Here is a 15,777-nt window from a genome sequence, read left to right as displayed (position 1 = left end):
TGGAAATAGTTTTAAGAAACAGCCTCTTATATCTACATGCCCAGTCAAGTGTTGGACATAGTATTAAGATGGAAACAGCCTCTTACATCGAAATGCCCAGTCATGTGTTGGACATATTTTTAAGATGGAAACAGCCTCTTACATCTATAGCCCAGTCATGTGTTGGACATAGTATCAAGATGGAAAAAGCCTCTTATATCAACATACCCAGCCATGTGCCTCTTACATGAATTTTTTATTCCCAGTAAAATCTTACAATGAAACACAAAGTCTCATACATAATGCCTGTTACATTTAGCAGCTGGTTTACTCTTTGCCTAATTTGTTGGTTTACTCGTTTGAAATTTTGTCATGTGTAAGTCTTTTATAGCTTTCTATGAATGTTGTTCATTATATACAGTGCCCTACATAGAGTTGTTTACATCTTCTAAACACAACTCCTTATTTTTAAACTAATGCAAAACTGATCAACCACAAGAAAATAAGGCAAGTATCTGCAATTTACAGAAAATAAATATGGATATGTACATTATTCATAATCTAGTCCATGTCCAATAACTCCGGCAGGACAAAAAATCCAGAGAACTGGATAGAAATTAGAATGAGATATTTCCTAAAGGTAGAGGGAAAAACTTTCTGCATTACTTCTTCCTAATGGTAGAGGGAAAAACTTTCTGTATTACTACTTGCTAAAATACGTTTTATATGAATTTCTGGCATAAGCCTGTTTTTCTTTTATTTTGCTTTTAGAAAAAAATAAAATGTTCCGCTGGGCGCAGCTTGATACGACCGCAGAGGTCGAACCCTGAACAGTTGAAGCAAGTATGGACACAACATTCAAGCTTGATACAGCACTGAATTTGGATTGTGATTAAATATTTGACACAGCATAGGTTTCTGACACAGAATGAATGTGGTCTAAGAACTTAAAAAAATTTAATTTACCTATTCAAACCATATCATTATTATTTGCTTTAATATATAAATCAGAAATAACCAATTTAAAATGGAAAATTTTAAAGAAAAAAAAAGGAAAAAAAGGGAAAAAATATCCCCCCCCCCAATTTGTTGACCCCCCTTAAGATTCATCACCCCCAAACTCAATCCTAGCCTTCCCTTTGTGGTATGGTACCTTGCAGTACAATTTCAGAGAGATCCATACACTTGAACACAAGTTATTGTCTGGAAACTAGAAAAATGCTTGTTTTTTGGCCCCTTTTTGGCCCCAAATTCCTAAACATTTAGGACAATTACCCCCAAACTCAAACCCAGCTTTCCCTTTGTGATTTCATTAAGATCCATGCACTTACACACAAGTTATTGTCCTGAAACTAGAAAAATAGATATAAGAAGATGTGGTATGAGTGCCAATGAGACAACTCTCCATCCAAGTCAAAATTTATAAAAGTAAACCATTATAGGTCAAAGTACAGTCTTCAACACGGAGCCTTGGCTAACACCGAACAGTAAGAAATGCTTGTTTTTTGCCCCTTTTTGGCCCCTAATTCCTAAATTTTTGAGGCAATTACCCCAAAATCAATCCCAGCCTTCCCTTTGTGGTATGGTACCTTGCAGTACAATTTCAGAGAGATCCATACACTTGAACACGAATAATTGTCTGGAAACTAGAAAAAAATGCTTATTTTTGGCCCCTTTTTGGCCCTTTATTCCTAAACGTTTTGGGCAAATACCCCCAAACTCAATTCCAGCTTTCCCTTTGTGATATGGAACCATGTAGTACAATTTCAGAAAGATCCATACACTTACACACAAGTTATTGTCATGAAACTAGAAAAATGCTTGTTTTTTGCCCCTTTTTTTGGCCCCTAATTCCTAAAATTTTGAGGCAATTACCTCTAAAATCAATCCCAGCATTCCCTTTGTGATATGGAACCTTGTGGTACAATGGCAGAGAGATCCATAAACTAACACACAAGTTATGTCTGGAAGTTACAAAAATACTTATTTTTGGCCCCTTTTTTGCCCCTTATTCCTTAACTGTTGGTACCATAACCCCCAAAATCAATCCCAACTTTCCTATCGTGGTATTGAACCTTATGGTAAAATTTCATAGAGATCCATTCACTTAAACTAAAGTTTGAGTGCGAAAACCAATGTGTCTTCGGATGCCAACGATGACGACACCAACGTCATATCAATATACGACCGCGGTCGTATAAGAACTAATTCAAGTCATTCACAACAAAGAAAAGTTACAGGTTTTTTGCTCAGACCTCATATATCACTTAAAGTCTGTATTTATGACTAAGTAAAAAAGCTTTGAATGTGGTTTCTGGCTAATGACTATGCTGTAAAGAATGTATACTGGTAAATATAATGAGATTGTCTGGTCTAGATTATCTCGTGCCATAATAAAAGAATTTAAATAATAGATGTACATGTAGTGAATTACAACCTTCTAATCAACCAATTTACTTATATAATTTTCATGAACTTTTAAACTGACTTTTTTTTAAATTTATTTCTCATATTTAATTTCAACTGACAAAACTATAAATCAACTGAAATACTGCAGATTTTACATCATAAAATTGAGAATGGAAATGGGGAATGTGTCAAAGAGACAACAACCCGACCATAGAACAGACAACAGCAGAAGGTCACCAACAGGTCTTCAATGCAGCGAGAAATTCCCGCACCCGGAGGCGTCCTTCATCAGGCTACATATATATATATTAAAGTGTTCATATTTCTGTGTATTGGCTTGAGTGTCCTTTAAGCACCTGCCCTTGGTGACTCCTGCATATGAACAACAATACTATTTGTTCATATGCATCAGCCACGAGGAAGGACTTGACTCAAAAGCTTTTTTTATAATGGATGTGATGCTGCTTCTGGTGCATGGTCAATAAACACTAAACATACTAGTTTACGTGACTACATGTATTATTAACTCAATTTATATTTCATGTTTTTTTTTATTTTCTTGTGTATTGTCTTTTGCAATCGTGTGATATAAAAAATCAATGTACTGACTATGCCTATAATGGGTCCTCTATTGGAAATAAAAAAATTATCTAATTTATCTATCTATCTATATAGGGAGAGAGGATGATGGCTGGTTGTTTCACATACAGTGGCAAATTAAGTGCATATTCAGGACAAGATAATGTTAATGTCAAATGAAAATGAATTGTGCTTCATATAGAGAGAGCAAATGATTTGACTTGATTATTGTTTACTTAAGGTGCAGTGGCAAATTTTCATATATTCAGAAATGAGAGTAAATTTAGAATGATCTAGTTATATTTTTTTAGATTGAACTTTTCTTACATAATTGTATGACTTTATAAATTGTAATCAGTTTCTATAAAATTCTTACATTTAAATGACAGTTTGTCCTTTAAAATCAAGTGTGAATTTAACACTTTTTTCATATTATCATAAAAAATTTTTTTTAAATGTGCCAGAATCGATCCTTTTTTGTCTGCAATATAAAGCCAACAAAATTACCAAATGAATCTTTTTAAACAAAACTATTCAGGATTCAATGCTTAACAATCATTATAAAAACTCATAAACGGTGGTAATGTTATGAAAAACAAGTAAAACATTTGTAAAGGGTTCTACAGAACCCAGTGTCTCACCTGCAATTTCTGAGTTCATAACATTCTATGAAGGTTTGACAAAGTTGTTGATGTCTGAATAAATTAATTCCATACTGTATGTAAATGTAAACTGCAAAAACTTAGTTCATCTACAGGTACATTTGTATCAGTAAAATATTGAAAGAAGAAAAAAATACATATTCTAAATTTTACTCCAAACATTATCTCTTAATCATAAAAAAAAAAACTTTTTACCAAAAGTTCATAAAATTCTAATAAGGTTGGACAAAGTTATTGATCAATGTCTAAAATACTTTTATGTTAACCCAAGACTGTATCTTAATTGTTATTGCAAAAAAGTTAAGTCCTTCTATCTTGACCCCAAAATCAATTGGCTTCTTTAATCCCTTCTCTATATCATCCCTTGTACAAGTTTAATCCCTAACTAGATACTCTAGTTATTATCCAGAAACAATTTGTTTCTGACACATGAATGAAAGGATGACGGCTGGAGGAATGGACAGAGTGATTAGAGTATGCTCCTGAAATTTGTTCAGAGAGCATAATAAAGAAGTACATTTGTTGATATGTTTTTCCCCCTAATAATATATGTTTCTAGAGTGCAATCTTTTACACTGAACATCATGTTATGGTCTATTTTTTTAACTTCAACCACTCACTTAACATCAATCATAAGTGACCGTCTTATTTGTCGCCTATCATGATTCAATCTTTCTTAACAAAATGTGTTGATATTGTATTATTGTTTTACAAGAATCAGACTTTTCAATATGTTTTAACATTTAAATGTGATGATTGCATTGAATCGAAGAATAAGACCAGACATTTTGACAATTCATTGCTATCCCTGTCATTTTACATCATTTTTATTCACAACAAAAGTGTAGCCTAATTATGAGTTACAAAAAAATGTATGTGACATATCATGAATTGGTATTAATGTTTTTTGTGGTAAGTCAGTCTCAAGGATCATGATTTCATTTCCATTGATTAGGAATCTTTCTATCTCTGCAAGGCTTACTAAAATATGTACTATGATATACAGCAAATAAATAAAAAGAGAAATGGGGAATATGTCAACGAGACAGCAACCAAACCAAATAAACAATCAAAAAATATAAAAACATTAGGAGAGGACTGAACCACAAAAAATTTTTAAATATAATATAGCAATCAGTTTAATTGATTGATTGTTGGTTGCTTAACATCCAGTGGCAAATATTTCATGTATGTTCAGGAACATTTCAGTTTAAGGTCTATGATTCAGACAATAATAATTATAGTTGGTATTTACTTGGACCACATAAAACTTCAGCCATGAGTAACAACATTTTAAATATAACAAACAGAAGTACATATTTTCATGTATATGGTAGTATCATAGATTGTTTGTTGGTAGTATCATAGATTGTTTGTGGGCTGAGCCTTAACTACTCAAAATTTACCTTTTAATTCATCACAAATATTGTACACTATGATTTTTACCACCTCCAAACCTCTTTCTTTGGAATCTTTATAAAAATGTTTGATTCATATCATCACCATTCAGTTGGTTTAAAACCTCATACAAATTTCCCCCTTTTTAATCATGTAATGCTGAATCAGTTTTTTGTCTATTCAATGTGATTCCAAGACCAAAATTCCATTATTCTTAGTAATGGGATTCCACTGGTACTGATTCAGTAACCACAAACAAAAGTACCACTTTATTGTTGTAAGTTATAAACCTGTTAATCAGGAGTTATCAATTATTAATACAACCAATTCTATAGTGAACAAAGAAATACTGTCACAAATGCTTCATTAACATTGTGTTGTCACTTCTGATTCCAAGATTTTAAGTTATATAACCAAATGGCACATAAATAAATCAAATGAAAAATCTACCTTTGATATACATTCAAAATGTAAAACTAACCAAAATTGAGCCAAAGTAGTCAATAAGAAGAGATTAAATACTATTCATCTTAATAATAACACATACATTTGTGTATTTTCAATACATCAAAATGTGCAAAAATTTTAGGACAATTTTGATACAATGTTACAAATTTTACATGTTTTTTTTTTAATTTTTGTTGAGCTGGCTTTATAATTTTATATTTTTTACATTACCATGATTACCCAAGATGAAATAATTTGTGTCTGAAAAACAATACAGCTATGTAAAATTTGTCAAAATCTATCAAGATAGCAGTTTTTAGTCATAGTTAATAAATATATACAGTATGTACAAATGTATCATATGTTCAGAATATCGCAATATGCCATAAATGTTGGTCAAATTATAAAGTACCAGATGAAACTGTGATTTTCATAAACATTGTGATTTTTTTTTTTAATTGGTGTAAAACAAGTAAAGAGGAAATTTGCCATACCCCTTTTATGCAATTTTTTACTTGTCAGAAACAAATATAGTTCAGTTGCATTCTAAGTACTCTGGTTTAGGATTATAGGTTTATTGCTCAGAACTCAAACTTTCCTAAATTGACCCCTTGTGTCAAAATTAAACAGAAAAGCAAAATTTGTTCTCTATGAAGCTTACATGTATGTACATGTCCTATCAGTAAAAAAGAGAACAGAATATTCTTAATTTTGTTCCATTAACCCAAATTTACACATTTGATTACACTTTCTTTTTTCCAGCCACCCAATTTAATGAGAGGACATCTACCCGGAGTTGCCCACAGAGTATGCATCCTGAACATTAACAAACATGTGTCTGATACTAGAGCATCGGAAGATCCCCACTGTTTTATTACAGTAAATTGGTGTAGTATGGCTCTAATTAAGATTACTGTTTATCTCCTGAGTACAGACAATCCTTCCATACATCTTACATCATACATTCCATTCCTCTCTTCTTCATCAAATAATCAATACTTTTTTTTTGTTTATTTATCTAATCATGCTTATCAATACAGATCATTGCCTGTAAATATATTCAAACTGATTTTATGTTAATCATGTTAGTATGATCATGATAATTTTTCTTTAATTCTCAAAAAACAAATAAATGAGAAAAACAAGCATGCTTTTCAATCGTTATTCCATCAAAATACTAAGAACTGTCAAAAAGATATCAGACTTGCTATGAAATTTTTCTTAAATCCCTGTTACTGATTCCAACTAGAACTGAGACTGTAACATTGGGGATCTTAACATTCAACCTGGTATCCGCCTGTTTGCGATCCCATGGCCATCTGCTTAATTATCTTTTTAGATTCTGCTTCAAATTTTGTATAAATTGCTATAACATTTCATGAAGGATGATAGTAAGACAACATATGAATGATAAACCTCATATATGGTAGGATGTTTGGTTAAGATATATGAAGATGATTTGAATTATTTTGCCATTTTAATACTATTATTTTGTGGGACTATAAATCTTTAAACATTTTAAAAATAACAAAAAATTTGCAATACACATTGACATACAAATCCTAATGACGATATCACACACACCCCAAATGGTATGTACATGTACATAAGTCATTTGAATGATAGGATATATATATACTTGCATGAAGATGGTTATTATTTGTGCTGCAATTCTAATACCCCTAGTTCTGTAAGATTTACATCCCTTTGAAATGTCTCAATGCCATCATACATAAACCATCTTGTAATTACATGTATACACATTGTATATATTCTCCTATGGTTTAAGCTACCACTGTTTAAGCTAACACGTAGAGTATCATATTCTGGAGGTTTGATATCAATATTTCTATGTGAGTTATTTCCTTTTAATATTTTGCATAAATATTACATAGTGATTTGTACTTCCTTAGAAGCATGAGGGATGATTTAACTATTTTCCAAATGGAGCCCCATCTAGTCGTATAGTCACTGTCAAGTGTCTAACAACAATCCTGTTGCGACAGAAGACATTTAGACTTTCTCTAGAATCAAAATCGGGAAAATCATTGTAAACATTTGTGAAAATAAGGTGGAACACATCCTCCACAATTTCACCAAAGTATAAGCCCATGAGACTCCTTTTATCTATTACATGTACAATGTAGTTTATAAAGTCAAACTATACAATTCCTTATTATTCCAGTAACTGGTAATTCTAATGGTTAGGCAGATTTTATCAATAGAATGTGTACCTAAGGTAAACCTTTGGTAGGACAATGTACATGTAGGATAATGGTATGAACTTTTAACTATTTTTTTTCTTTTTAAACATGATTTTCACATACATCTGACTCAAATATTTAGTTCTTTTACACTTCTCCATCAAATTAAAATCATTTAATTTAAACTCAGCAATTGACACATCTTATACCTTTCTAGGACTTGAGGAGCTGATCACTTTTCTCAAACCTGTGAAGCAGAACTATTCTACCCCTACCATCTCATATTTTAGAACATTTCTAACTTAGGAAACATGACCATTAAAAATAAATGGGGATTTCCCTACATGATTACAATGTATGAACATCTTTAACTTTTCTAATCTATGGTTTTTACATAATCAATTTATTGATGCCTACTCATCGACTTTGTTGGCTAATATCAATTTTTTTTAAATGCAAATTTGTGTAAATTGATAAATATTTGGAGAAAATTTGTTATAAAAAATTGAGAAAAAAAATTTCAATCCTTGCAATTTATAGTTAATTTTGTCCCTAATTTTTTTTTTTTTTTTTTTTTACATTCAATGTAAACATAATAAAAAGCATCAAATTTTATAGCAAATTCTTTTCTTCAATGAGGTGATCTGTTTGAAATAGTTTATCTTTAGCTCTCTGAAAATAGAAAATACAATGCAAACATTTTCATTTCCATCCTTTAATTCAGCATCAGTAACCAACAGGAGGGTGCCATGTTTATCAATCATCCATTGATAAAACATCAATAATTTATGAATGCTTACACAGATTTTATAATAAAGGTTTCCACAAGAAATACAAAGTTCTTACCTGGACCCTTATTGTCCATTTTTGGATCTTAAAACTGAGAAAAATCCTAAAATAATTTTTGCTACAAATCGTCAAATTCGTCCATTTTTGTCTTTTTTCTTGTATCATCATCCGGGGTTTTCTTCCATAATATTGGTATATTTTTCATCTTTCCATTTGTAAATTGCGGGAAAAACTATATTTCACTTCTTTTCACGGTAAATAAATGTTACGGTAATCCATCGACATACGACACTGAAGTAAAGGTACACTTGTGTTCGCTGTACCGTGAAACGTATAAGTGTGCCGCTTGATCAAATTTCGGGCACCTGTTTTCAATTTGAGAATGTATGTCACCGAAAATTAATTGAATAATGGAAAATCATTGATTAAAATATAACATTTGTGAAGAGCCATAATAATTTGCCTGATGCTATTTGTTTGTATTTTAAAATAATGCTATTTATAATAAAAGTAACGGAGTAAATATTCATTGCGAGGCTTCATCGATCAGCGGAAATGGCGGAAGGTCGAATGAATTTGGCTGCTTTGCAGCAAAGAGATCCGTATATAACGGACATAGTTGATACAGCGTCTCAAGTTGCCTTATATTCCTTTAGTTCGAAGTCAAGTGAATGGGTTTGTGTCAATCATTCCACTGATTAATAAGCATGTTTCTGTATAAACACCCTCCACTTTGCTACTTGTCATATTATTATGATAAATCTGCTATTTTTAACTTGTAAAAAATAGTTTTTCTTTACACTCGCTACATGACATTGTGAAATACGGTGTCTCTATAGATTATTTACACATCAGATATGAGTTTATTTGTATTATGATAAATACACTGCATTTAGTGGTAATATCTTTACATGATGATGATACATTGTCAACTGTCATTGTACATGTATGATGTATAATAAAACACACTTCATTTAGTGGTAATATCTACATATACATGTACAATTCTTTGGAATTATTTCATTCATTCCATTAGTGACCATTAGTTCATGTATATTTAAAAATATGACCAAAAAAATGCATGGACTTACAAAATAACTGGGTTTGAAAAACTAAATGCATCATTGATACTTTTCATATTTAATCATACAGATACTTTAAACTGCTTCTTTTATATTTCTTCCATAATTTGTTCCAAGTAGATCATATCTTTCATTGGAAAATGAAGTCATTTTGTCCAGTCTGTCTTAAATCTCTGATTCAGTTAATTGTTTTGCAAACATTTAAATTAATATATTTGTATAAAATTGAGAATGGAAATGGGGAATATGTCATAGAGACAACAATCCGACCAACGAGCAGACAACAGCCGAAGACAGTATATATTTTGGGATTCCATCATAGCTATATTGAGTAAAAATCAGATCTTTCAGAGTTCTTGAAAAGTGGTGGTCTGAAGGTTTTAACCACCACAATTTTGCAAAGATCGACACAATCTTGGTATTTTTCAATAGAAATAATAGTGAGGACCAACAGATTTTCTTCAAGGACCACAGGGAAAAAAAGATTTTTAAAACTCTGAATTCTTTAATATAATTAGAAAATTCAGTTCAATGGTGTCTGAATTCCCATTATTCATTTACATCCAAATTTTGATTAACAAGTGTTATTGATAATTGCATTCTGTGTACATTGTATCTTTAATGAATAAATCTTAAGTTAATTGTTAAATATACTGTTTTTCTTTGATTAAAAATTTCTTCATTTGTTTCTGATGTGGTGGGAAGAACTAGTTTCTCATTGTCTGGCAAGTGAATGTTTACACATATATGCATAACTTGGAGAGTAGCTGTTTTCGTTCAAATGAGAACCAAAAAAATGGGGGGAAAAGAAGTGAATATGATTTTATTGCATTAAGCTATGTACAATCAAAATGTTTGGATTATTTTTGCTCTATATTTACTGGAATTTGCATTTTAAATGAATTCGAGGCAATAAAAACATTTCCTGCAATTTGTCAAGAAATGATGCTATCCCACTATGCATCAGTTCATTCTAACATTCATTAAAAAAGTATATGTCATTGTGTTTTGACTGGTGAGCCAGGATTCCAGGCTATTTTACTACTGGCTGTTTAGATATTTGAAATACCATCCTCTTCTTGACCGGTGTTTTGTGAGTTCACCCAATATAGTGCAGTAAGATGTACATTCTTCAGATCATATACATGTCCTTGTAAAGCAATTTATTAATTATATTATACTCAGAGTCAGATACAAAATTATCTAAATAACTAAATAGATATATATGTGTGTATGTAATACCATACTTTTCAGGACAACCATTTTATCAAAAATAATTAAGTTGAAGTAAGAAGTTCCTTCTTAAGGGAATGTACAATCATTGATTTTCCCCTATTTGCCCTTGTTAAATTGGTATGTTTGAAGAAAAAAATAGGCAGGATATACCTTTGCGGAGTTCGCGAAAAGTGGTGTCCATATATATAGGGTTTGACAACCAAAATTGTGTAAAGGACTGACACTATTTTGGTGTTTTGCAATACAAATAATAGTGAGGACCAGCAGATTTTCCTCAAGGACCACCAGGGAAAAAAGATTTTGTGAACTCTGCCTTAGTTTCAAGTAAACAAACACTTGGCATGAATAAAATTTTATCCTGTCCAGTACTAGTCTACAGTAAAAATTACAAGCATTAGTAACTAGGTCGATGCATGTTTCTGTAATATTTCATAGGAACACCCAATCAAAAAGAATTGTGCCTTAAAACACCCAATCAAAAGGATGGTGCCTTAAAACACCCGATCAAAAGGATGGTGCCTTAAAAAACTCAATCAAAAAGAATGGTACCTTAAAACACCCAAGATATACATGTTAATGACTGAAAAAAATTATGCAACGAAATGCAGGGTTTATTTGCTACAACTGTAAAATCCAAGGGCATTATATTTTTGTCCTATTTTAACATGAAACCAGATGTGCTGTACTATGTTTTGGTTTAACCACACATTTACAGTCAGTTTTATGACCAAGGGGAAATAACTCAATTCACAATATTGCCAAAATACATACATTGTGTTTCTGTACTTCATACAATGTAACGTATAATAATAATTTAAATTAAAGATTAAACAATGCATATATTTAAAGCATTCTTTACATTTGTACAGTTCAAAATTATTTTCAGTTTCCTTATAACTCATTTTATGTGTTTTTTGAAAATTTTTAGTGAAATTTCTGAGAAGAAAATCTGAACATGATAAATTGATTTTGTGTCCATACTGAAAGTTCAGAAATTTTTTGCAGCAAGTACATGAAAGTACATGAAAGTAAAATATCATGGACACTAACTCGAATTTCAAGTTGTAAAAAAGTTAATGTTGAAACTTTGTATGGACTTATTTTCCTGGTTATTTATTTTCTAGTGAAATTATAAACACAGACTAACAGTTAGAGGTACTACTTCTACAACATACCTGCCAACCTCTGAAACCTTCAAAGAGGGAGATCTCCCTCTCAGCTATGACAGCTGAGGGGGAGATTTTGCGCGAACGACATTTTCAAGTGAAATATATGACATGTTTATTTATTCATCTACGACACACATCTAAGAGTTAATAGATATACTTTGTTTCTTTAAATATGGTTATATCCTACAGATTGGTGTGTTGTTTGTTTCTTTCCTATTTCTTCATTTTTCACATTTGTATCCAATCAGGACAACTTTACAATCCAGATACCTCTGTATGATACAGAGTGCAACCATGTTGTCTCAGATGGTGTATTATGTGTGTGCACATGAATATTTCACAACTTTGATTCAATACATTTCTTATAAATTTCAATATAAACATTGAATTGAAGTATAGATCTTTTAAGATATTTTTAAAATATAAATATTTTTTTTGTCTTAACCCTTTCGCCGATGAGTCCCGGTTTACCGGGATTCACGCTTCAGACAGCTGACGATGAGTCCCATTTGACCGGGATTGGAATACCTCTTTTATATTTCCCGCTCAAAACAGTGCAAACACGAGTTATCTTTCTTTGTTGAATACCCGGATGAAAGTGTAAACATGGCGCTTCCGTTTGTTGAAAACCGTGTTAAAATCAGAGGAAATTTACGGAATTTACGAGAATTTGTAATGAGGGAACATTTTTTTTGAAAGAATATGGAAGAATTGAAGCCAAACTAGCCAAAATATAGTTACGATACTGTTGTCAGGTCATTAAAGATTGCATATTTTGGCGTTAATATTGATTCACTTATAGGGTCTTTGCATCGGCACTAAACACATTTATTTAAAAACCAGTTGTTGGCATGACACGGGTTATGTTCTTCTCATATATGTTATGATGGTATGATACTAAACCCCTAACGGGAAGGATTGTGCCTGATATTCATATGATGAAGACATAATCTTTCAATCAGTTTAATTGAAGTCTGGAGCTGGCATGTCAGTTAACTGCTAGTAGTCTGTTGTTATTTATGTATTATTGTCATTTTGTTTATTTTCTTTGGTTACATCTTCTGACATCAGACTCGGACTTCTCTTGAACTGAATTTTAATGTGCGTATTGTTATGCGTTTACTTTTCTACATTGGCTAGAGGTATAGGGGGAGGGTTGAGATCTCATAAACATGTTTAACCCCGCCGCATTTTTGCGCCTGTCCCAAGTCAGGAGCCTCTAGCCTTTGTTAGTCTTGTATTATTTTTAATTTTAGTTTCTTGTGTACATTTGGAGTTTAGTATGGCGTTCATTATCACTGAACTAGTATATATATTTGTTTAGGGGCCAGCTGAAGGACGCCTCCGGGTGCGGGAATTTCTCGCTGCATTGAAGACCTGTTGGTGGCCTTCTGCTGTTGTCTGTTCTGTGGTCGGGTTGTTGTCTCTTTGACACATTCCCCATTTCCATTCTCAATTTGTACAGCCTCATTAAATTTTTCAAAATTTTGCCGTTTTGGGTTAAAAAATTACGATTTTGAGTCTAAGAGCAGAATTTTGAGAATTTCACCTAGATAATTCCGAAAATTTGAATATTTTATGAAGAAAAATTATCAAAACATGAACAAAACTGTGAACATGGTGTTAGTGAATTTAATAAAGACACAAATAACTACAGACAAGTTTTTATTGACATTTATTATGAAGATCTCCCACTTGAGTAATAGTAGCCAGGGAAGCCATCGTCTCAGAGTAGCTTCTGTCTGGGCAGCTATCGGTGAAAGGGTTAAGGCATACAAAATCTTTCATTTGCCATCCTTTTATGATTCTTTGTTTAATTTGTATTTAGTTATATTGTTTTATCAATTCACATTATTTTAAGAAGGGTAACTTAAAACAGGATTAAACAGGGGAAGTAACCCGAAATTTCTTTGAAGTATAACACAAAGCTTGAAGCAAAAGTCGTTAATGATCGTTAATTAGTACTATATTTGACACCCAAGCTGTCAAGTGAAGCCATTTAATTTCACATGGTCTGTGATTTACAGGAAAAAACAACCATAATCAGTGACACAAAAACGTAATTATTGTTGACTTGTCATTCAAGGTTGAAATATCCAAAAGCGGGAGATTCTATACTCCCGCGCGGGAGGGTACCGGCAAGCGGGAGATTTCGCCATTTGAGCGGGAGTCTCCCGCTCAAAACGGGAGGGTTGGCAGGTATGTCTACAAGTTATTTTTATTAACTTGAAGAAGTAAATATCAATATACTTATATAAGTAAATTTGTAAGATACTTATACAAGTTTATTTTATTTACTTGTATAGGTAAATTATTTTAATGGCTTAGTTACGTCCCTTAGACATTCAGATTTTTTTACTTATACAAGTAAAACAGTCATTCTATCTTCTTTTCTTGAATTTCTCAGGATTTCTTTGCTCTAATAAAATTTTTAATTGTCTATACTTTGCAGATGTCTTTACTCATCATGTAAGTGTAATTTCATGGACAATGAAAATCTCATATGTCTGTTATCTTCAAAACACTGCTCATTTACAAGCCTCCAAGGGGCAATTTTTGAAGGCCTTGCCCTATTACTTAAGATCTTTGCGCAATTAGTTTCTTTCTTGAATTAAGGAGATGAAACGTTGAACTTCAAAAATTATGAGCTTACCCAGAGAAAAATTGTTTAAGGCATATTTTTACATCCCAAAACTAAAGAATTTTAGGGATTGTAAAAAAAAATTACTTATATAAGTAATTATTTTGAGAAAATTAAGGGGAGATTATTCAAACCTTATTAGCAAATATGAATATAACAAATTGTCTTATATAAGTGTATTATTATTTACTTCTTCAAATAAATAAAAATAACTTGTACAAGTAGTACCCCTGACTGACTAATGGCCTGAGAACACAGTTATTTCGTAGTGCATTTCTTTTAGACAATAAAAGAAAATTTAAAAAATTGCACCTGCTCTATCTCAAAAAAGATTTTTACAGTGTAGTGTACTACTTTTGGAACAAATGATATCAAAATTATAGAAGAGTCTACCAGCTCTTTTAATATGCAAAATATGGACAATTCTATGTTACGGGGTCTATAACAGGGCTTCAAAAAAATATTGTGCCACCCAAACTTTTTTTGTCTTATCCTGATTTTAATCCCTGAAGACTCAGTAACAAAAGGCAATCATGGTAATCAGTTGAGCATCATATAAACAATGATTGCCTTAAAAACGATATTTAACTTGACTTTTGATACAAATTCGATGTACTGACGTAAACTGTTAACTTGACATTGCATCATTCAAAGTGTGCAACGTAAGCGTACTAATATTTATTTGTGCAAAATTACGTCTTCAGAATCTTTACCTTCATTTTTTTTAGAAGGCACATTGTCTATTACCGGATGTTGACTTGACAATGGTAAAACACAGACCAGAGACAGATACGTAAAATCTGTGTACGTTTATAAAGCACAAATGAGTTTAAGTAGCTCTTTCCACGTTATTTCTTCAAGCAAATATTTGAAATGAACCATAGATGAAGGTATCAATGATAATTTTAGCATTTTCCAACTGTCCGACAACTAATTAACCTTTATAGTAATGAGAGGGTATTAAAGTAGGGTTTGTTTTGATAGTACTTATTTACTACATGTATGTCACTTTTATGACTGGAAATGTGGCTGTTAAAGGCAAAAGGTCAGGTCAAAAAGATCGCAAAAACTTCAATTTTTTTCTGAATTATGTTCAAGTGGCAAACCCATTTTAATTGTCCGTTTCAGGTTTGGCACAACAAGTCATAAATATATTATTTATTAGACAAGTTGACCGTTTTG

The 15,777-nt window shown here is 31.7% G+C and overlaps 2 protein-coding genes across 2 annotated transcripts in view; one reads left to right on the top strand and one right to left on the bottom strand.

The window, feature by feature from the left end:
- The window catches only part of LOC127726928 (muscle calcium channel subunit alpha-1-like), a 141,308-nt gene extending 132,417 nt beyond the window's left edge, over positions 1 to 8,891 (bottom strand). The window contains exon 1 of the mRNA XM_052234316.1: positions 8,525 to 8,891. Coding sequence (XP_052090276.1) covers positions 8,525 to 8,543 — 19 coding nt within the window. The 5' untranslated portion in view covers positions 8,544 to 8,891. The remainder of the gene's footprint in view (positions 1 to 8,524) is intronic.
- Positions 8,892 to 9,013: 122 nt separating this feature from the next.
- The window catches only part of LOC127726930 (mRNA-decapping enzyme 1B-like), a 98,148-nt gene continuing 91,384 nt past the window's right edge, over positions 9,014 to 15,777 (top strand). The window contains exon 1 of the mRNA XM_052234318.1: positions 9,014 to 9,142. Coding sequence (XP_052090278.1) covers positions 9,023 to 9,142 — 120 coding nt within the window. The 5' untranslated portion in view covers positions 9,014 to 9,022. The remainder of the gene's footprint in view (positions 9,143 to 15,777) is intronic.

Source organism: Mytilus californianus, unplaced genomic scaffold, assembly GCF_021869535.1.
Source record: "Mytilus californianus isolate M0D057914Y unplaced genomic scaffold, xbMytCali1.0.p SCAF_19, whole genome shotgun sequence".
In the NCBI taxonomy this organism is placed as follows: Eukaryota; Metazoa; Mollusca; class Bivalvia; order Mytilida; family Mytilidae; genus Mytilus; species Mytilus californianus.
Note: the sequence above shows the minus strand (reverse complement) of the source record. Positions and strands in the feature narration are given on the sequence as shown.